This window comes from Elgaria multicarinata, chromosome 8, assembly GCF_023053635.1.
Source record: "Elgaria multicarinata webbii isolate HBS135686 ecotype San Diego chromosome 8, rElgMul1.1.pri, whole genome shotgun sequence".
In the NCBI taxonomy this organism is placed as follows: Eukaryota; Metazoa; Chordata; class Lepidosauria; order Squamata; family Anguidae; genus Elgaria; species Elgaria multicarinata.
The window spans coordinates 20722490-20746954 of NC_086178.1; the positions used below are offsets into that span (position 1 = coordinate 20722490).

At 40.8% G+C, this 24465-nt stretch overlaps 1 protein-coding gene across 2 annotated transcripts in view; it reads right to left on the minus strand.

Annotated features, from left to right (window-relative positions):
* FNDC3B (fibronectin type III domain containing 3B) overlaps positions 1-24465 on the minus strand; it is a 328130-nt gene that overhangs the window by 37479 nt on the left and 266186 nt on the right. For both annotated transcript variants that reach the window (XM_063131975.1, XM_063131976.1), the window contains exons 19-23: positions 22301-22476; positions 20424-20537; positions 19878-20027; positions 17110-17390; positions 7018-7230 (exon numbers count right to left, since the gene is read on the minus strand). In XM_063131975.1, the coding sequence (XP_062988045.1) occupies positions 7018-7230; positions 17110-17390; positions 19878-20027; positions 20424-20537; positions 22301-22476 (934 nt within the window). The remainder of the gene's footprint in view (positions 1-7017; positions 7231-17109; positions 17391-19877; positions 20028-20423; positions 20538-22300; positions 22477-24465) is intronic.

The window sequence follows — 24465 nt, forward strand, 5'->3', positions numbered from 1 at the left end:
GTGTGTGTGTGTGTGTGTATGTATGTATGTATATATATATATATATATATATATATATATGTATATATATATATATATATATATAAATCCACATAACCTTTTCCCACTGATGAAGACCTATATGGTTGAAACGCGTTTGGGGATTTTTGTTTGAAGTTTATTTATTTATTTATTTATTTATTACATTTTTATACCGCCCAATAGCCGAAGCTCTCTGGGCGGTTCACAAAAATTAAAACCATCTTAAAACAACCAGCAGGTTAAAAACACAAATACAAAATACAGTATAAAAAGCACAACCAGAATAAAACCACGCAGCAAAATTGATATAAGGTTAAAATACAGAGTTGATGTATGTGGACTATTCTGTTTAAATTTTAAATGTATGTATTTGCTTTAAGATTAAAAATATTTTCTACTAATATGATTTTATTGTAATAAGCATAGTTATACCTAAATTTGATATATTGTTTGTATCAGTTTTCTTAAACTTACTTTGTTTTCAGGTTTAGTTTTGGTTTAAGATAGCACTTTTTCACATTTCTGTTTATCCTGGGTTAAACAACTACTAACTGTGCATTAATTATGAGTTGTTAAACCCACAATTAACCTAGAGCATCCAGGTTCGGATGTCATGTTACAACCCCCAATCAGGGGTTGAACATTAAAAAAGGCTGCGGAACTTGCCTAGTACGTGCCACGGCAAATTGTGGGTTATGATTTGCTGCCATTACATAGTGAGAGCTTGGAATACATTTCCCCCTTATTAGACGACATGAAGGATCACAACTAATACCCACCATTAAGGATGAGAACAGAACAGAAACAGCAAATTCACACGTACATGAATATGTATATGTAGTACCACATACTGAATACTTTTAGTCAAATAGTATCAGCCCTTTTTTGTCTTGTTTTTAGTTCCTGAAATATTTGGCTATTAAAAATTAATACTATTGCTACCATATGGCTCAGTCTTAATTGCCAATTTCCTTTCCTTATTTGCTAGCCAAAGCCTTTCAATATTTGCATGCTGATTATTATGAATAAATATGATAATCTATCCATTTTTGAATTTTTAAACCCACCACCACCACTTCTGAAGCTCTCCAAGCTGGATAGAAATCAGATACTGCTATTAAAGTGGGTGTTAATGGTCTTGATTCAGTTAAGAGTATAAACCATTTTTTTAAAGGTTTAAAGCTAATATAGTAGGCTGGTTCATCTGCAATGCCAAGCCATGGTTGGCATTACACAACCATGCCCTGGGCATTCAAACCAGCAAATTATGGTACGCACACCCTCCAAACCAGCATTGCAAGCCAGTTACACACACACACACACACAAAAATCATTGCAATATGCCCAGTCATGTTGGCTACATATTAAAAAAAAATCTAAACCAAAAACTGAGATTCTGATCAATATCTCAAAAGTCTTTCCAAAGCTAATCAGAAAACCCCAAAGTGGAAAACACCAGCGTCAAAGGTGAGAAGAGCTAATGGGTATTATTTTACAACTCCAACACATTGCACATGTTATTTACAGGCCACAGGTGAACTCAAGCAACGTTTTGACCTTTTCCTATGAGAAACACATGGTTTGATGAAAATGGTTCTTGTAACGTCAAATATTCCCAGCACATGTTTCTACAACTTGGTTACTTCCCTTCCCAATCCCATTCAAACCCAGTTAATTAATAGTTTCCAAGTCCTGCTGTGTAGTTCTGCTCCTGATCACAGAGCCGGCCTGTAGAATCCTTTTGAAGGCATATCATTTGTTTACCTTTATCGTATTGGAATATACACATACATCCTTGTTGGGCAAACGTGACATAGTTGATGCTGGGGTCAACTTGTGTATTTGCATTGAGAATTACTTATACGGCAATTCAATAATAATAATAATCCTGTATTACAATGAATTATTCATCTTCTACTTCTTACAATACTGCAGCAGTTAAACAGATCAAATACCTAAAATCAAGCAAAATGTTTCTGTTTCAAGATGGACAACATGATTACTACAAATGTGGCACTTCTACAGCGCTGAATGCACTTTTATCATTATGTAGCTGCATAAGAAAAGAATTACAGTACCCATGACAATAACCATGAGCTAAAATTGTTCCCATCAGTCTATTTAGAACAGGTAATGGGGCATAGAGCTAAAATTGTTGAACTGGAGGGGACAAGAGGGCCACTTAGCTTCATTCTCAAAACCTAACAGCATATTTCTTTGAAATTGCTGCTTATTATCCAACATGCAAATTTTGATTTTGCAATACAGTAATATTCCTGTTATAAGCCATTCATGAGATAGCCACATTTCTACTGGAAGTTTAACATCAGTTTTAATACAGGAATTATCATGGGAATCACCTATATTAATAGCTGCTTTTAGTTAAGGTGCTGGGCTGGGTATTTCATTTTTAAACTGTTGCTGTTTCCATTTTAATTGTTTTAGGGTGCAATCTAATGCATGTTTAGATGTGTGTGTGGGGGAAAGTCCTACCACTCCCAGCATGCTGACTGGGTGATGCTAGGAGTGACAGGACTGTTTTTCCTGTCTACATAGGATTGCGTCCTTAACTTGTTTTACCAATTTGCTATGCTGGGATGTAGTGTTTCTATGATGAGCATTTTAGTTTTGTAACCGTAAAGAAATTATTTTAGCTGTACTTTATGTTTCTAATTATGTATGTGAGCTGCCTAATAAATATCCAGGATGCACAGTGGGCACAACAATGAAAATTAATTCATACCCCACTTTATTCATTCAAACAGTAACATGAAAAAATAATGTGGAAAGGTACGCATGTAAGACAAAATTGCTTGAAATTAACTGGAAATGCATTTTCCTTTCAAAATAATATTCTAGAAATAGTACTCATAATGGATTTCTTAGAGTCCTTTTAGAACTGATACATTCTGTATAACTTGAGATAAGGACGTACAATATGTATTATCTAGATTAAAGGGAACTCAGGATGGTGCTTATTTATGATTTAGGTTTATAAATGCACCCTAACCTCAATGCCCGTGGACCTCAGGGAACACACATATATTAAAAATACGTTACACATTGTTTAAGACAAAAAGCAAATGATTAACTGAAACAAACTATCTAGTAAAGGAAGGAGAAGAGGAGGAAGAAGAAAGAATGAAAATTCATGGATAACTGCAAAACATAAAGAGACCCACTTATACACTAAGCCAGACCAAAATTACAGGTATTGTTTCCTGATAGTCAAAACTCCAAAAGACCAAACCAAGTGGCCCAGACAATAAGGACAACACAGTTATACAACAAATTAAAATCATTATCAAAATTATTTAGGCATACCATTGTCAAATAACTTTGGGAATTAGAATTTTATGTGCATACTGAGAATTGTTGCCTGTCTCTGTAACTAAACTAATCAATTATGCATGGTGTGGAGAATGTGGATAGGGAGACATTTTTCTCCCTCTCATATAATACTAGACCCAATGGGATGATCCCATGAAACTGACTGGTGAGAGATTCAGGACAGATAAAAGGAAGCACTTCTTCACACAGCACGTAGTTAAATTATGGAACTCACTGCCACAAGATGTAGTGATGGCCATCCACTTGGACGGCTTTAAAAGAAGATTGGACAAATCCATGGAGGAGAAGGCTACCAAGGGCTACTAGTCCTGATGGCTATGTGCTGCCTGCAGTATCAGAGGCAGTAAGCCCATGTACACCAGTTGCTGGGGAACATGGGCAAAAGGGTGCTGTTGCACTCATGTCCTGCTTTTGTGTCCTTGATTGACAGCTGTTTGGCCACTATATGAACGGAGTGCTGGACTAGATGGAGCCTTGGTCTGTTTCAGCATGGTTCTTCTTATGTTCTTATGTTAAACTATCCACGGTTTCATGGTTGGCTGAACAGGTTTGAAACTGGTTTAAATCTGTAGTATGGACATCAACTGCTTATCCTCTTCATTTTAGCGACTACAGTCTTAACCCACTCTTAGGAAACCCCATTTTACTTTTGGCAAGTCACATAGGAAGCTGCCTTATCCCAAGTCCATCTAAGCCAGTCTTGTCTACATTGACTGGCAGTGACTCTCTAGGATTTCAGACAGGAGATGCCAGGGACTGAATCGAGGGAGGCCATTCTGCATGGAAAACAGGTCTCTACCACTGCTCACAGTTTTGTTTATTGATGAATTGGAAGTTATAGAGAGACAACGTCACTGGCAAGCGCTCAAGGAAACATTGGCATAATTGGCAAAGCGATCCATAATTAACACATTAGTTAATTGTATCACTTCACCGCCGGCTCTTGGAAACACCTGCAAAGTTCCCAGAACAGCTATAATTGGTTGAGAGCTGAAGACTAATGACCGCCATCAAAAATTAAAGTGTTGATGTAATGAGGTTAATTTGTTTGACCTGGTTTTTCAGCTTCTTTTTATAAAATAACCCCATTACGCTCTGGAAAACATTTGTGAGATTACCTATCCCATGGTTAAATATCCTCCCACACAATAACCCAGAGCTCCACTTATAAGGAAGGCATGCAGAGTCCACACAGAAATGTTTCATTGCACTTGCGGCTTGAAAAGACAGACCTCTCATTTTCAAAAGAAATCAACACAAGGATGAAACAAGAGATGCTAAATTTATCTTCTGAAATAGAAGCCACTGAATTGAGAGCAAATGAAGACCCTGACCTGGATCTTTACGACATGTACCTTCAGTCAAACTTCTTTATTAAATAAAAGCTTCCCCAGTATCTTGCTTTGCCACCTCCATAACCAACGAAGCATGCACTATCCAAAGGTCCCTTGTATTGGGACTTCTTGCTGAGGAACATTTTCAGATTTCAATATGGGAGAGATTGAGAAGTTCACTCAATGATATATTCAGTGCAACAACATATTACATCAAAGGAGAGGGGCCCTGGCTCAGTGGTAGAGCACCCGCTTTGCATGCAGAAGGCCTCTGGTTCAACCCCTGGCATCTCAAGGAAGAGCTGGAGAAATTCCTGCCTGAAAGCCTGAAGAACCGCTGCCAGTCAGTGATGACAATACTGGGCTAGATGGACCAGTGGTCTATTTCAGTATAAGGAAACTTTTGGCTATGTTCCTAACACTGTATTCCTCCTGCTGTATCTGAGCCCCAGGTTCAATCCTTGTCATCTTTTTTGTTGTTGTTGCTGGTAGCAGGACTGGGAAAAATCTAGGGAGTGGGGTGCTATCAGTTAGACAAGATGAGTCCAGCCTCGATGGACAAACAATTTGACTTGGCATAAGGTAACTTCTTATGTCCATTGTAATTTGAAATCAGTGATCTGGGTCTTAGTATGAATGCCTAGTACACGTCATTGTTTATTACAACAGTCATTTAATAAAACTGGCAGGATGGCCAGAAATATGACTGCCCGTGTGGAATAACTATGAATGGTGTCCCTGACCCTTACATCAACTACCAAGGACAACACAACAGAGACCACAACTTTGGCTACTGGTCCATGTACAAAGCTAGAGCAGCCAGAGACTTAAACAGATTTGCCCTTAGAAAAGAAAGTCAGGTTGTTGCTCTGTCTCTGCTAAGAGGCCTAGTCAGTAACGTTCTTCCTGATTGTCAGTATTGTTTCTACTAGCAGTTTAATGTATGGGCAAATAAGAGAGCTTGCCAGATAGAAAAATAATTTCATTCTATTCAATTACACACTGCTGCAGAGACCATACATCTGCCAAGCACGGCTTTGCAACTAAGCAGCTGTTCTATTAGTCACTGTTTTCCAAGGGGGATTTCTATTCACGGAATGTCTCCTGGCATTTCTTTAGAAAGAAAACAACAAGGTTTCAGAGTTATTGAAGGGGGGAGGGGGGTTGCAAGACAGGCCCAGTTATGCTAACTTCTTCTAAAAAAGCAACTGTGCTATCAGTTGAAAATGGTAATACTCCTTCTGAATTAGTAGCACACCTCTTTCCACATAAAATTCCAGTCCCTGAACCTGTTCCCTCTTCCCACTAAACACGGCTGAAGGCTCTGTTCTGTTAGGGTGATGCTATATTAATTTACTTTGCAATAAAGCCACACTGCACTGGCTTTGGAAACCAGTGCATGCTATCAGACCAACCATCCGTTTCTTTCCTTCTTCCTCTTACATAAATTTAATATGGTATTTCAACTTAACGATGAATCTGGTTGCAGTTATTGTAGACTTGAATAGCTGCAACTCCCAACACATTCAGCAACCTGAAGAGAGATTCACACATTATTGCTGGTCTTGGTAGCCGCCTGGATTGTGACATACTGACCTAGTTCACACGACACGTCCGGCTCATTGATGAGCGGTAGCATGTGCTGTTTTGAATATGCAACCCCTGATTGTGGGTTGCATATTCAAAATGGTGGCCATGAGCGCCCAGCACATGCCGCAGCTCATCATGGGTTAAATAACCTTTGATGAGCCAACCATGTCATGCAAACCGGTTCAATGCCTTTTGAGTCCAGCACAACTGCATGGACAACCCATTTGGGGGGGGGGGAGGGGAGCGGGGGGGGGAGGGGGAGAGAAGAGACAGGAGCTTTCTTTGTTGAGGTTCAGAAAGTAGCGAGATCCCTTGCTGCTTTCCCAGCCTCTCAGCAACTGAGTGCAGGGCCTGGGAGGTTCTTCTAGCTCGGGGAAGGGAGGACCAGCAACCCCACAACCTTATGCTAACTTTGGAAAGCAGCGAGGCATCTTGTCGCTGCTCATCTTGTTGGTATATCAACACTGCTGGGACATTTGGACCCAAAGCTACAGACGCTCCAATAGCAGAGCACCAATTGAAAGGATAAAGCTATTAAACTACATAAAATCAGTTCATCTATTACATCTACACACCACACACTCCTTCCGTTGAAAAGCAGGATATACATTTATAATGAAATAAAAAGGTACAAACTAGTTAAGCACCACTTTTGTAATTTTGCTCTACAGAAAGACCTCGTCCAGAGGAATGGTTCCCACAGGGCTGCCCTCTCTCTTACCTCTTGTTCCTGTCCTCTAACTGCAAGATGTACACCATGTCATCAGCCGCATGCTGTTTGGAGCTGCTTTCCCCCCATTTCAGCTTCAGGCTTTGAGGACCGGCTGCAGTGCACTCTAGCCGAGGAGGTAAAGGTGGCAACGGCCTGGTCTTTGCCTTAATAAAGTGGCTAAAAGGTCCAGCTCCAATTTCATTGACAGCCTGAATCCTGATCCTATGATTGGAAAACACCGAGAAGAAGAAGATGTTGAAAAATATTTTTAAGTTAATCGATACCCCATCCATTCCTTCTCGCTAAAATAGACAGAAGAGAACCCTTAACTACATTTTGTACTCAGGTATGGGGATACATAGGTTTCCAAAACATACACATCTTGCATCAGTCAAGCAAAGGTCATGCTGTTGACTGGGTCAAACATATTCCCAAGAATAACTGATTTTTAACTAGTTATTGTTAACCAATAACGATTTTTAACTAGTTCAACTAAGAGTTTAACAATTTCAACATAGTATTGATTACAAAAAATTCTAAACAGATTCCAAGCAGAAATGTAAGTTAAACTCTAAAGCAAAGAAATAGAGAGTCTTCCACATGGAGTCCAATCATGAGTTATAAAACCATGAAATTTCATTGCTCTAGCACAGCCTTCCCCAAAACATCTGTGCCTGCCAGATGTTTTGGACTACAACTCCGTGCATTCCAGACCATTGGCCATGCTGCCTAGGGCCATTGGGCGTTAAAGTCAAAAATATTTTGGGGGCACCAGGTTGGGAAAAACTTTGCTAGCAACAAGACAGATTGCCATCTAACTGAAGTAAAAACCAACCCCCCACCTTATATAATCAATGACCCAAATCTACAAGAAAGGGGAAGAGGTTCATTTCAGAAAACATACCAAATCATGGTTAATGAAGCTCAGCTATGGGTTGTGTGATTTCTCTAATGGTAAACAATGATTTGTGATCAGCCAGCAACCCAGAATCAGAAACCAAAGTTTCAGGTGGGTTTGAAAACCATGGGGCATGTCTACACCAGTGTTTATCCAGGGATCATCCCACATGATGCACAGGGGATCCCGGGAGCAGGGAGGGACAATCCCTCCTTTTCCATGGGATATCTTCAGACACTTTTAGCACAGTTTTTCCCGTGGTCCCGGGATGATCCCAAGGACCGCGAGTGGTGTGGGCACCCATCCCGGCTTCTTCCCTCCTCCCCGTGAGTAACGGGGGAAGTCCAGGGACATCGTAGGTGGGTGGGGAGTGGGGTTAGGCCTTTTTTGGGGTACTTACTTTTTCGCTGAAGCGCAAGTATGCTCCAGCTCCTGCCTTTTAAAAAAAAAAAAATGGCGGCTGCGACGTCCGGCTTCCTCACTGGATGTTGTGTGCCACTTGTGAACCCAGGGGGAGGACGTTGCGATCAGCATATAGCAAGATCTTCCCCGCTCCCTCCTCTGGTATAGACAAGCCCATGGTTTCTAAATGTGGTCTGGAATCATGACTCAAATAGCAGACTACACCTGTGGCCATAGCACCAGCCCCGGAGGTCCCAGCACCACAGAAATGGTAATGCTGAGCAGATGGAAAAGAAAAATGGACAAGTGACTGTAACCCAATGTTTGCCTGTATGTTTGCAAACTCAAATGATGGTTTGGGTTCTAAATTATGTTTAGTGCATTCAAGGTTTGGTGAAATTCCTACTTAATTGACACCTTCATAAAAGCCAACTCAAAAGTTATTTGAAGGAACGCCTCCTCCCATACGTGCCTGCCCGGACCTTAAGATCATCTACAGGGGCCAAAGGAAGTGAGGCAGGTGGCTATTAGGAGGAGGGCTTTCTCCACTGGCACCCCGGTTGTGGAATGAGCTCCCCAGAGAGGTCCGCCTGGCGCCTACACTGTATTCCTTTCGTCGCCAGCTGAAGACCTTTTTTATTCTCTCAGTATTTTAACACTTAATTTTAACTTAAATTTAAATTTTACTAACTCTGTATTTTAATTTTATATCAATTTTGTTGCGTGGTTTTTATCCTGGTTGTGCTTTTTATATTGTATTTTGTATTTGTGCTTTTAACCTCTTGGTTGTTTTATTATGGTTTTAATTTTTGTGAACCGCCCAGAGAGCTTCGGCTATTGGGCGGTATAAAAATGTAATAAATAAATAAATAAATAAATAAATAAAAGTAAGTGCGGGGTATCTGATCTGGATCAGGGCCCTAGCCTCCAGGAAGTAGTGGGGCTTCATCCTCTCCCCCCACCACACTGTAGTCCCAATCCAGATCGGGGTGGGGGACATCCTTGCAATTGAAACAAATGGACCCCATTTTGGCAATGCAAATTGCAAACACAAGTGCTCAGTCCAGACTGGGTCTCCTGCACTTACTTTTGAGTATCAAAAAAGAAGATTCACAAGATCTGTTTAATATAGGTACACAAACACAGGGAGGAGGAAAGGTTCCATTAATGCCCACAAGTATGATCTACAATTTAGCCTCATTTGTTTTTATAAGGTAATGGGGTTGCAACCTGGCCCATGCCCCCTGAACCTGCACGACCCCAGTAAAGTGAATCCTTTTCCCCACCCCTAGGCTTGGACCCTGTATAAGGGCATCATTTTGAGATAACTGTGCACCTTTTCATTTTACTGGATTCATGCAAGGTACAACAAGGACTAGCTCAGTATCACAAAGATTAGTGTAGAGATAGTGATGGCTGGCAAGGGAAAATGTTCCTAATCCCCACTCCAATACTTGAAGCTCTATCACGCCAAGCTTGTGCCCTCCAGATGCTTTGGACTCTAACTCCCATAATCCATGACCACTGACCATGCTAGTTGGGGCTGATGGCACATGGTCCAAAACATCTGGAGGACACTATGTTGGGAAGTCTTCAGGTCTAAAATACTAATTCTATAACTGGAACTAAGTTTAAAAACTAGACAGCAGGGCCTCATTTCCAAGTAGATTTTAAGACAATGGAAGGACTCATTATGGGATACAGCAGAAGGAAGCAACCTTCTGCCCTCCCAATATTTTGGACTCCAACTCCCTTCCACCTCAGCCAGCATGGCCAATGATAAAGAGATTATGGAAGTTGTAGCTGAAAACATCTGGAGGGCACGGAATTGCCTATCCCTGGGATACAGCTAAAGGTTCATGTAAAAAATACGTATCAGATCATTTCCTAAGTCAAACAAGCCTTTACAATATCCTTGGATATTTTGTGGTGGACTGGTTCAGTTTCTGTGATTCTGGACTGAAAACAGCAAAGCCCATGCAACTGATCTCCTAATACCTAATAAGCTATTTGTGTGTATGTGGGGCTGGGGGCTGGGGAGAGAGATGTGATATCTGAACAAGCCCATCAACACAGGCCCTGCACAGTTATATGTCAAAAATATACAAAGAACATTCAAACCAATCCTTTAAAAAAAATGGTATAATTTTAAATTAGACTAATTTTAGTTGGTATTCTGTGGTCTAATTTTTCATTTTTAAAATGTACCAAACTACAGGAGAAAAACAGCCAAAGAGCTCTACTTGGGCAGCAATTACACTTCGTTGATAATAAATTATTTTTTGCGGCAAGCCAACTTGATAGACACTGTACTTCAAAAGCAAAAAGACCTAATCTTCACCAAGCAGGATATTGCACTATGAAAGTGGTATATAAGAGGCAGGAGCCACATTACTGCTTTATAGCGGTACTGAAGTGCACAGACAACTGTTGGGGCCCATTGACACATACCGTATACCGCTTTCATACTGCTTTCATACTGCAATATCCTGGTTGGTGTAGATTAGGCCTAAATCAACAAGATGGATGAACTGCATAATGTACAGGTTGGCACAGGTTGATGGTGGACCTTGCAGCTTAAAATACAGATGACGCCTGTATTATTATTTCTTATTTCTTTTATTTTATTCTCAAGCCAAAAATTGCATATATCCTGCATCAGCTGCTGTTCATACAATAGTCCCTAAATTTGGCTATTCAACATGTCTTGCGACTGGATTACATTAAGCAAGGAAAGGCACATGAAAGAAGCAAAGAGCCTTCATTATACCATTAGACTGCCTCTTTACAAATCTTTCGATCCCAAGCCTTTCCTTCAAATTTGTGCCCCTCTAAGCAAATTCATGCTGCACATGGAAACTGATCCATGTGAGTATGGTAGGAGTGAATGAGGAACTCTTACATTTCCAAGTGGCCATCTACAACTCCTTTCATTCAAAGAGGGCTGATTTGCATGTTCCACAGAACGTTCCAATTCACTCCAGAATCCAATATAAACTTCTCCTGTTGACCTTCAAAGCTTTTCACGGTCTAGCTCCTGCCTATCTCTCCTCTCTCATCTCACACTATTGCCCCGCTCGTGCTCTCCGCTCCTCTGATGCCATGCTTCTCGCCTGCCCAAGGACCTCTACTTCCCTTACTTGGCTTCGTCCTTTTTCTTCTGCTGCCCCTTACGCCTGGAACGCTCTTCCAGAACACTTGAGAACTACAAACACAATCACAGCTTTTAAAACTCAGCTAAAAACTTTTCTTTTCCCTATAGCTTTTAAATATTGAGTTTGTTCTGACTCTATACTGTTAGCTTCACCCTACCCGGTGCCTGTTTACACTTCCCTGTGCCTGTTTGCATTCTCTTTCCCTCCTTATTGTTTACTACAACTTTATTAGATTGTAAGCCTATGCGGCAGGGTCTTGCTATTTACTGTGTATAATCTGTACAGCACCATGTACATTGATGGTGCTATATAAATAATAATAATAATAATAATAATAATAATAATAATAATAATAATAAGTTGTGACTAAGAACATGTGAGTGACTCATGCTTCCTTCCATTTACCATATTTCTTGGTAGTGCACAAAAGGTGGAAGATGCTCCTGCCTTTTGTGTGTGACTTAAAAGGTGGGAGTAGCAGGAAGAAGCACGAGACATTCATGTTTCCTCTTGCACATCTTCTATGCAAGGTGCAGAACCACCACAAGAATTACAGCTCCAATCATTAATAGAAACTCCTTCTTACGTGTGCTTATGCAGGAGAAAGCCAAACCTGGCCACAGTCATTCACGCTACAGTAACATTGTTTGAAAAATACTCAGAAATCCCAACTGGTCCAAATATTCAGTAGACTGAATTTGAATTGTGGCTCCCTCCACTGGTTACCAATTGACTGCTGTACCCAATTCATTATGGTGTTAATCTTAGAAGTCTGGAGCCAGGATACCTGAAGGGCTGCCTCATCCTTCACGTACCTGTTTGTGCACTCTGGTCCGTCTCTGAAACATACTCCTTATTACCCACCTTTTGGAGCACGGTGGATGGGCAGAGTCATGCAGCCACAGGTGTGCAACATCCCAAGGCTCTGTTCTAAGAATGATTAAGTCAGGATCCCAACCCACTACAATGTGCAGAAAGAGAAGGCTGATAGCCACCAGCCTGTACTCTAGGAAACCAAGTGGGCCGTGACTAGCAAGGAGAAGAATACTTTATTCACAGAGATAAAACAAAAAAGTCTAAGCTGGGCAAGGTAAGAGGAGATGTTTTATGTACAACTGAATTTTAAATAACTAGGAGGCAAAGGGATTAGTAGAGTGCCAACTGTAGGATGCTTCCAGATGAGGCTTTTAGGGTGCCATTGTCCTCTGCTTCATTCACAGAATTTTATGGAGGGTCCGGACATTGCCCACTTGTAAATGTCCCGTATTTTCCTACCACTTCTTTCAGCTTTTTAGCTTTCCACTGAAAATCCATTGAGGAAGAAAAGATGGAATAGCTGCACAATGTCTACTGATTGTTAGCACTAGGACCCCTCTGTCTGGAAGCACTCTAAGGAAGGGTCAAGTTTAATTTTGGAGGAGCTTTCGGGAGCTCTATTCTATTCGAGCTTTGGCTATTGGGTGGTATAAAAATGCAATAAATAAATGAATAAATAAATAAAGTAGTGGGAGGGACCATAGCAAAAGGGGCAGGCCCAAAATGCCAAAAATACCAGCATATTTTATCTTAGCACTCAGACTACCAGTAACTCAGCAATCTTGTTCTGCCTATCCAAGATCTGAGCTCAGACATGTCTGAACACACTCCTGGAACTTCCTTTCTGCCAATCCCTGAATGGGTATCCAACTGAGCTAGGTCCTGCCTCTTCAGTAGGGTCTGCTACCCAAAATAGAAGAGGCTTGCAGTACCAATAAAAAAGGCATTATGCAACTTTTCATCCTTAACAGATTAATTTTTCTGGGGGGGAAAAAGAGATGGAAGAAGCAGTGGGAGAAAATGGGTCAGAAGTTCCATGAATGAAACAGGGCGATTACACAAGAAAATTCTCATCTGGAAGCACCCTAAGAACCAAAGATTTGGGGGAAAAGGGGAGAGAAGGAAATCTCTTGGGTCTACAAAGGGCTAAAGTTGAAGACTTAACAACAATTACACACCCTGGTTGTCAAACTGACATGAACAAGATGGAGGGCAATTTTATATGTAAATATTGACATGTTTTAGACCAGGATGGGCAAAATCAAAGGATTTAGGGGGCATTTTTGCCACCAGAGCCCCCGTGGCCCACACCTCCCCCAACACCAAAATATTATTATTATTATTATTATTATTATTATTATTATTATTATTATTCATAGTAATTAATTGTATTAGTAATAAAATTATTATTATTATTAATAATAATAATAATAGTAAGTGTTATTGTATTCATTTTTTGCCAGAAATTATTGCTTTTTTTGGTTACTTTTAGGTTTTGTGAGCTGCCTTGGGGGGGGAACCCTATCAAATGAATAAATGAGTTAAATAAAAGGAGACTAAATTACTACAAAAAGTAAAAAATGCAGAATGAATGATCTAAAATACAAAGATTTGCTTGATAGGCATACTTCATATAGGCTACAAAGATTCTTTTATTTTGCTTTCCTCAAATATAGAGCGTCTCTAGTGCAATATTATCTTGTTATAAGTAAATAAATAATGGTAGCTGCAGCGAACATGATAATAATAGTAAGCACCAGAAAAACACGTTGTCCTGAATATATTTGCTGGGGAGGTTAATGTGACCGGGGCACATTTATTCACAGAGCAATAGAGTACCTGGAGGACAAATAGGGCACAGATGAATATTTCAGGGGCAATACAAAGATGTGGGATAAAAGGAACCTTTCCAAGTATAATGACGGAGGAGCTGAAGGTCTGCCTTGCCTGCAAACACAAGCAAATGTATGTGGGGATGATCCTAACCAAAGAAACTGAACACAGCAAACAAATAAGTTTATATATCCCATAAATTATTGTGGAGGGCAAAGGAGTGGATGGGACTTTCCGCATACTATGTATCAATATTTCCTTCAAATTTTCCGGATGTTTATATGTAAACGTTGGATCCCTCCTACATCTGGGAATATCAGACAAATGCTTGGTGTGGACAATCAAATCCTGGATTCATATGCCAGGATATGCATAAGCCTCATTCACACAGTCTCTTTGCTGCCACTTCACTCTTCCCTTCGCACACGGGGCAGAACTGACCAGGAAGTTGTGGCTAACCATGGTGGCCAGAAACCAAAAAATTGGCTTCCAATTGCTGTCCAACTCAGCCTGACTAATTAGTTGTAATAGGACACTGTGGCTAACTGCGGCCTAGTTTGTCTGACTCCTTGTGCGAAGGAAAGAGTGAAGCATGTTGTCCATGGGTTTTGTTGAATAATGAAGGCAAATAATCTCTCTCTCACCACAACATTCACTCCAGATTGTTTACTTGAATGGGGATTGCGTAGCTGTAAGCAAATGATAGGAGACAACTTTCCGCCCTCTCATAATAGCCCTGATGGCTATATGCTACCTCCAGTATCAGAGGCAGTATGCCCATGTTCACCAATTGCTGGGGAACTTGGGTGGGAGGGTAATGTTGCACTCATGTCTTGCTTTTGGGTTTTCCATGGGCAGCTGGAGGGCCACTGTATAAACAGAATGCTGGACTAGATGGACCCTGGTCTTCTTATGTTCTTATGATGGATCTGTGTCTCCAATATGCAACACAGTAGACTTGGACCAGGGAAGAGGACTAGACTCATATTCCTGGTCATCTGTGGACTCAAGGGATGACTTTGGGGCTACTAGTATCTCTATGCCTCCATTCCCCATCTTATTGGAATGATATTTGATGAAGCACATTGCAAGCACCTAATAGGCAATAGCTAATAATAATAAATTATATATGTATTACCATGTTCCTTGCCATTATTAGAGATAATTTGGACTGAAGAGCCATTATTACAAAGAGGCCTGAGGACGGAATGAGTTTGAGCAATTTTACAATTTTGGAATTACATTTGCTACCAGACACTTTACCTACATTCAGACCAAAATTAAAATAATTTCTCAGACGTCTACAAGAAAAATCATAATAATTATCAGTTAAGCCACTTATTTATCACCACAAGCACACTGCCAGAGTTAGGATGCACACTTAATAATTACTGTCCAGGATCTGAAAAATTAGCTTAATGCGTTGTGCAACGAAGCATCATTCTACTCTGGAAACCTTTAATTGTTTCCAATAGTTAGTACGTCCATCATAATTAGTTTAATGCATACTTATTTATGCTACAATAGCTATCAATGTTTCCATATATCTAAAGACAAAAAAGGTCAACGCACTGAGTTAATAAATGATAATTAAGAGAAGATACCAATCGAACATTTGAAGGGTAGAATCCATTGGCAACACAAGCAGATGCTACTTTTGCCTCTCAACACAGTGTCAAAGTCTATTGTGTATCACTGCCAACAGCATAAGTGACTACATAGCTATAGGCAGTAGTAATATAGTGGAAGCAAGAAGTTGTTCTCCATCTTGTAACAGAACCCCACCGCACCTGCCAGCAACAAAACAGAGTCACTGAAGGCCACTTGCATGGTACTGGTGGGAAGAGAGGCAGAGGCAGCCCTCCCATTTGATAGGATGAGATACTGGGGAAAGGAAGAGGGCCCCACTCTGTGCTGGGCATCCAGGGGCAATCAGAAAGATGTACTGATGCCACTGCCCACCACATTTGCAGACTGCTGCATTGCAGGGTGTGTGTGGGGGTGGGGTGGGGGAGCATTTGGATTTTCTGCACCAGGCACCAAAAAATCTTAAGCTGTCTCTCAGAGGGCAGAGCTGGGATGGGTATATTAGGAGGGCAGCCCTACAAGATGCCATCCTAAAGATCAATAGAAAGGTCAGTCTTAATGTGTTAGGGGAGCAGGATAAAGCAGTTTCTGCCCCAGCTGTGTACACTTAACCAGGGTTAGACTTTGTGCAGTGGCAGCCAAGGCCCATTGTTTGCATAGCTATCTGTACAGAGCAAGACAATAAACTAAAATCATTCAGTCAGTACAATCATCTCAGATTTTTAACTATATGTTGAAATTTACCCCATATTAATTTGTTGGGGTTCATAACAAGCAACATCTGTAGAACTCAGGATTTCTGAAAGATCTGCTGCTATACGAGCTGAATTATTGTTTAATCCAGCCTGCCCTAACCTGGAGCCCTCCAGATAAGTTGGACTGCAACTCCCATAATTCCTAGTCAGCACTGGCCATGCTGGCCGGGAATTAAGAACGTAAGAAGTGTTATGCTGGATCAGACCAAGGGTCCATCTAGTCCAGCACTCTGTTCACACAGTGGATAACCAGCCATCGGCCAGGGATGAACAAGCAGGACATGGTTCAACAGCACCCTCCCGCCCATGTTCCCCAGCAACTGGTGGATACAGGCTTATTGCCTCGAATACTGGAGATAGCACACAACCATCAGGGCTGGTAGCCTCCAGGAATTTATCCAACCCCCTTTTAAAGCCATGGAAGTTGAGGTCCCACACATCTGGAGGGTACCAGGTTGAGCCCTTTGCAATCTTTTCTACATCCAAATGTACGCTTCCAGACCTCTATTGAACATAAGATCATAAGAAGAGCCATATTGGATCAGACCACGGGTCTATCTGGTCCAGCATTCTGTTCACAGTGGCCAACCAGCTGTTGCCCAGAGACCCACAAGCAGGACTCAGGAAGAGAGTTACTGTTTTAAATTACACTTACCGGAATGTGGTTTCTGGAAGCAGGTCATTAACAACATAGCTTGTGACATTACCCACTGGTATGGTAACATCGCCAAGGTCAACGTTGTACGAAATAACCTCAGACCCATTATTGCACGGTTCTTCCCAGTTCAATACAAGGCACACAAAGGGTGATATCGGATAGGCATCCAAGTGCTCATCATTGGACACATAGAGGGTGGATACAGCATCAGGTACAGACGCTGGAGCTCTGCAGGTGACTAGGTCACTGTAGGGTCCTGCTCCTGCCTGGTTTATTGCCTGGAGAATAAAATATGTATTTCAGTATTTCACATGCTAACCAGTGCATAGATTCCAAATATACATAGAAGACTGAAGGTGAAAGCCAAGCTCAGCCATGACTGGGTGGCTTTTGGCTAATCGTAATTTCTCAACCTCAGTTCCCCATCTGTAAAATGTTGACTGTGAATCCCACACTGTCAGTGAAGACTGAAGAGTGCTTTGCGAATTTGAAAGTGCTATGTAAGCAGGTAATAGCAAGCTTATTAACCATGAGTCATTCAATGCAGACTAGCAAACATACAGACATATTACCTGAGTAGTCATGCCTTCACCATATAATAATGCTGACGTCTTTAGGGAACTATTTGTCCCGTACCACACATTTAACCCAATATTTACTCAAATTCAGAAATCAGGGGGATTTTTGTTAAGCGAACTCACTACTGTAATCTTTTAAAATAATAATAATAATAATAATAATAATAATAATAATAATAATAATAATAATAATTGCAGCCTGCTCTTACATGGCAGGCTCTGCGATATCTAAATAGTTATATTAAGGTGCATTTCAGTATCTTTGTTGGGTGTTGTCTGGGACCTCTTGCATCCTAAGCGAGAATCATGCCCCTAAACAAAACAGGAGCCTTTAACAAGCTACCCTTCCCACTGCGCCCAGTGTTACTTACCCTGGACAGCAACGAAGACAGAAGCAGGAGAGAAAGGTTGAAAGAGGGAGAAGCTATGCTGCCCCTTTGCCTCTTGTTTCGTTGCTACTTCTGCTATGAAGGTAAGAGGGGTAGCAAAGGGCGTGTGTTTTGGTGCTGGTGTGTGTGGGGGGGTTCCTTTCCTGAGCTTTGATTTTGAGCACTCAGAAGAGGAAACTGAGGGCTTGGAAGGCTCACCTCCTATTTGGAAATGAGTGCGGGAACTGATGTCTGAAAGATTTATCAAGGCTTGAAACAGTAGTGATGCTAGATTTTTGGAGGGTGGGGAAGCATTTGGTCTCTGCTTGAGGCTGCAAAAATGTTTTAGACTGGCACTGGTTCAGTATAAATGCAGTCCTCAGGCTCTGGCTGTTGTCCCCCCACCCTCTTGGGGCTGCTATTCGGCAGTATAGATAAGCTCTGGCATTAAGACCAAGTAGGCCAAGCTCACTAATACAGCTAACGATAATTTTTGCTAAGAACTATTGTCTTTCTTTTGCAAAGGACCTGGAAGGCTCTTTTCCAACAGAAGAAAGCAATGCATCCTTTCTGAGACACCAGGGTAAGCAGCAACGAAGGTAACAGTTGTTTGTTTTACAACCATCGTTTTTTGCCTGAATACTTTTAGTTTGGGAAACCATGGCCTACGGAAGCAACACTCCATTCCATTACGTTACGTTGGAATATTTTTGTTCAGGGTTTTGTACAAGGTGATAAAAGTTTCTTTTAGCCTTAATGGGTCATTTAAAAACACAGCACCAGAGATTCTGCTACGCAATCAACTTGGGTCCAGGAGACTATCAAAGAAAACATCCTTTCAGCTGCTAAACTGAGCCTCAGTTTTGAGCTGCGCATTATTTGGATTTCGTGATTTGTTGTAATGCTACTCATGCACTTTCTCTTATTGGACACTTTCATTATCATGACTGATGGAAGCTTTATTTCCTGCTTACACAATGTTACTCTCCTTCAGTTCAAGTGACACAGCAATTTTCTTCAGTTCAGAGGGCATTGCTTTGCTGAAAATATTAATTACTGTGATCCAGCCTTATTTATTTATTTTTTTAAAAAAAATAATACATAGATAAACTGGCTCCTTTCCAACCATATAACCCACCACTTGCTCCTTATTGAATATCTATAGCTATTTTGTACTGGTTGAAGTAGGACACATGGGATGGCAGAAGACTCCTGCCTTTAAGTACAGATTGTCACCAAACCACTGCGGACTGCAGTGGATGGAAAAGTTCCAGTGAAAAGTAGAGGATGATTCTGACCCACTTTGTTGCCCCATAACCTCTCCTCTCAGCTACTTCCCATCCACCCAGGCTCTCTGATTAGTAGCTCTGGTCAAAGAGGAAGATTGAATAAAACAGAGGAATGCACCAAGCGTAGTTCATTTACAAGGCTTGTGTGAATGCATGTTTATTTAAGAGATAAAGCTATAATAAACGCAGTGTTTTTTGAGTAAGCAATCTTCAAGGAAATGGCTAAAGGGAGTAAATGTTGCCCCTATTTTTGGTCCATGCATGATAGGCAGCCAACTGAGATATTTGGAAGGTTATGAGGTTCCCGGAAGCCTACATTACCAGGATTATTCATCGGAATTAAAGTCTGCAGTATTCAGAACAATCCTCAAGGACTAAAATTCCCTAGTAGCTCTAGTCAGATCAGAATGCATTCACAAAAACACATGATTCCAGAGTCAGGTTATGAAGAAAGCAGAAATCTAATGGAAGTAAAGTAAATTAGTTCTCATGTCATTCTGCATCATACCTTGACAACGGACTCAATTTACCTGTAGTCTACAGAAATAGTGTGCTGCAGCCGACAATTGGCTGATTTCGAAGGAATTGCCTGTGCCGCTATACACCAGTTCTAAAGACTCCTCATCTTCTCCCCACTCCAACCTGTATTCCGAGATGTCGGCACCAAAGCTCTCAGGACTCTGCAACACACACAAAATGCTCAATTGCATTTAACCCCCAAAAGGTCTTTCACAGTTTAATGGAAAGGAAAGCACTAAAAGAAGAGAGAGGCTAATATTTTTGAGGACCGTCAGGCCAGATTTCTGCCAGAGGGATTGCTGGGGCTTTCTCTCCAGTTGCACTTTAGCAAATTGGGAAGAGATGAATTTCTTCTCTATGCTGTGCTACTGTTCTATTTGAAGGTGATTATTTCTTTTAATGGAAGGAAGTATTCAAAATATGAAATTTTCTACAGTGATAACAGTTGTTCACATCATACCAGAATTCTACAAATTCATTCTCTGGCATGGGTCATCCTAGTCTCGGTTTATTTAAGCAGGATTGAAGCGTGAAGTACAGAAATACAGCTCTCTTACCTCCCAGCTAACAAGTACACTTGTGTCAGAAAGGAAGGCAAGGCAAGGCGGTCTACATTGCCTGGGAGGCCCAGCAGTTGTTGTGGTTGTTGTGGCTTCAGAGTAAGTCCCATACTAAGGGGGGGGGGAATATAAACAGACATTATATACTATGCAATGATATACATGTATTATTTAAGAACATAAGAAGAGCCATGCTGGATCAGGCCAAGAGTCCATCTAGTCCAGCACCCTGTTCACACAGTGGCCAACCAACTGTTAACCAGGAATCTACAAGCCAGACATGATGCAACAGCACCCTACCACCCATGTTCCTCACCTTACTGCCTCTGATACTGGAGGTAGCAGATAGCGATCCGGTCTAGTAGCCAGTGATAGCCTTTTCCTCCAGGAATTTGTCTAATCCCCATTTAAAACTATCCAAGTTGGTGGCCCTCATTACATCTTGTAGTAGCAAATTCCATGGTTTAACTATGTGTTGTGTGAACAAGCATGTCTTTTTAGCTGTTTTGACTCTTCTACCAATCAGCTTCACGGAATGACCCTGTGTTCTAGTTTTGTTACAGTGCAGGTTCAATATGGAGATGCCTGAAAATACGAAGACAGGCCAATGGATGTGGTCAAAGGCTAAACAGTCACCTTCATTGTTCATTTGCTAACTTAATTCCACCATTTCAGACATCCCTGGTTTTCCTCCAGATGCATGGAGAATAGTCAACATTCCCATGTGAGTGTCAGTAGCCCCTACATTTTGAATATTATCTGCAACATTGTCAACAATTGTTCCTGACTGTTAGAGCAGTACAACAATGGAACCAACTACCTAGGGAGGTCGTGGGCTCTCCTACACTAGAGGCATTCAAGAGGCAGCTGGACAACCATCTGTCAGGGATGCTTTAAGGTGGATTCCTGCATTGAGCGGGGGGGTGGACTCAATGGCCTTATAGCCCCCTTCCAATTCTACTATTCTATGATTCTATGAATTACAACAACACTGTTATATAAATATTTCATAATATCGAAACCTTGTTTATGCTAGCCCTCAGTAATTTATCTTAAGAGATCTAAAATTTCCTGAAGGAAATTGACATTTAATTTAAGAGTCCGGATTGAGATTTTCCTCCCTTCCCTTCTGTCTCACTCCCCAGATTTCAACAACCCCCTGACTGACCGGGTCCTTGCAGCATGCAGCCCCTTCTGTCCCTAGATCCAGTAAGAGGGCCTTTTTTCATCTGAGCCAAAAGTTTCACATCCTTAGGTGCACCAGAAATTCAGAACTCTAGACCCCTCTTTCTCGACAAAATTAGTGTTTGTGAACATTCAGTGACATCCCAGGAGCATAGCCAAATGGTAGAAGAGAGAAATCAGCTTGCAGTAAAGTATTCAATGTGAGATGCTGAGGAAGGGAGCCAATGTGGTGCAATGGTTTGACTAGGACCACGGGGATTTGGTTTCAAATCCCTACTCAGCCATGAAATTTACTGAGTGACCATGGACCATTCATTACCTCTCAACCTAACTCTACTTTCCAGGTGTGTGTGTGTGTGTGTGTGTGTGTGTGTAGAACCATATCTGCCACCTGAGCTCCTTGAAAGAAAGGCACGATGTAAATGTAACAAAAGAGTCCATAACATTCACGACAGAGCTGCAATTTCAACCCATGGTTTTTCCAAAGGCCAATTCCAAACCCACTTAAGGTGCAATCCCATGCATGCTTAAAACAAAAAACAAAACAAAAAGCCTACAACTCCCAGCATGCCCCAGCTAGCACAGCTGTCTGGAGAATGCTGGGAGCGGAAGGCCTTTTTTCTGTCTAAACATGAATAGCAGTATGCTCTTAGCTGTATATTTACACTGTCTTAAATAAGCTTGCTTACCCCTCCATCATTCAAAGCCCTCACTCTGAAGTGATACGTTGTCCCAGGCAGGAGATTGGTGACAGTGCACTCAAGATCTGGACCATGATACACCTCCAAAACAGTCTCTTCAGGCCCAGTCATTTCTACACTGTAAGCTGAGATGTTACAACTACTTTCTGACACAGGGGGAGCATCTGGAAAGTAACATCATAATAATTATTATATCCATAATCGTTACTGCAATTGCACCAGACACACACATAGTTTTTTAAAAAAATAATAATTGCCCTACACTCTCTGATAACAACAGTTGAAGCAGGCAGGCCAAGTAACTTTTAAATAATGTGTCAATTGTGAACCACACACTTGTATAGGTTGCCACTTTCCCCATAAAACACACAGAAGCAGAGCCCTGAATATTGCCAAGTTGGTGCTTCTATGTGTTTTAAAAAGGAAAGGTGGTATTTAAAATATATTAATGAATTTAACAAATTAATTGCTGAATGTGTGTATTTTTGCATTTCAATATCTGTACCTGTCTACTAACGTTAAAGTGAGAAGACACTCTCAGTTATGTTGGATATATTATAGAAACTTAAGCTGTATCTTGCTGCCTACTGCAGGGAACAACATATATTTGCCATATATTTTGATATATTATCTACATATAATGACCTTGTTCAAATGATACACTAAGCCATGATGGTTAAGCATTTTGAGCAAAACATTATGGCTTAGCATGTTGTGTGAACCATGAATTAGCATGTCGTGTGAACCAATACATAACCATAGTTTAAATATGCTCTCTTCTTCTTCTTCTTCTTCTTCTTCTTCTTCTTCTTCTTCTTCTTCTTCTTCTTCTTCTTCTTCTTCTTCTTCTTCTTCTTCATCATCATCATCATCATCATCATCATTATTATTATTATATCATTACAATGGAACCAGTTACCTAGGGAGGTTGTGGGCTCTCCCACACTAGAGGCATCCAAGAGGCAGCTGGACAACCATCTGTCAGGGATGCTTTAGGGTGGATTCCTGCATTGAGCAGGGGGTTGGACTCGATGGCCTTATAGGCCCCTTCTAATTCTACTATTCTATGATTCTATGATTTACATTTATATACTGCCCCAGAGCTGAAGCTCTCTGGGTGGTTTACAAAGATTAAAACACTGAACATTAAAACCTATATACAAAATTTAAAACCATAAAAAGCATAAAAACAGATTAGATAATATCCACTTGCTGCAAAAGGGTTAGCGGCTTAACCATGGCTTAGCGTTTTGTCTGAGCAGGCCCAATCTTTTGCACTTGACTTGAAAGCACCTATTTAGCTTTATCAGTTCTAAAGATGCCTCTCGATTTTAAAATGCTGTAAAATATTTTTTCCCTATGATTAAGGATGCAGTCTTCTGTACTTATTTGGAAGGAAGTCCCATGAAATCAGTGGGAGAAAGTCCCATTGAGATGGCTGCGCCTTCAAATAAATATGGATAGGATTAGGATATCAAAGCTTTAAAATTATTTTAACAAACTGCTATTTCAAACTCAACTATTGTTAGAAGCTCAAAAATAAAATCCAGATAGAATTTGTAAGCTTTGATCTGCAGACCAAAGTATTAGTGTAGTAATTAGCAATGGCAAATTATCCTAAAGCACTTTACAAATTTCACATTCCTATCAACCACTTCAGAACTTAAGATGAAAATACATGTGCATTTATTTATTTATTTATTTATTTAACTCTGTATTTTAATTTTATATCAATTTTGCTGCGTGGTTTTTATTCTGGTTGTGCTTTTTATATTGTATTTTGTATTTGTGCTTTTAACCTGTTGGTTGTCTTACTATGATTTTAGTTTTTGTGAACCGCCCAGAGAGCTTCGTCTATTGGGCAGTATAGAAATGTAATAAATAAATAAATTTATTGAAATATTTGCACCCCAAGGCATCATCCCCAAGGCATCTAACCACTTCCAAGGCATTTAGTGAACAATCATTTATGATGCAATCCTATGCATGTTTAGGCAGAAAAAAGGCCTGCAACTCCCAGCATGCCCTAGACAGCATGGCTGGCTGGAGAACGCTGAGAGTTGTAAGACTGTTTTCTGTCTAAACATGCATAGGATTGCGCCCTTAAAGTAGCACAGTAGCCTGTGTTTCTGGAAGCAAACAAATTAATTGGA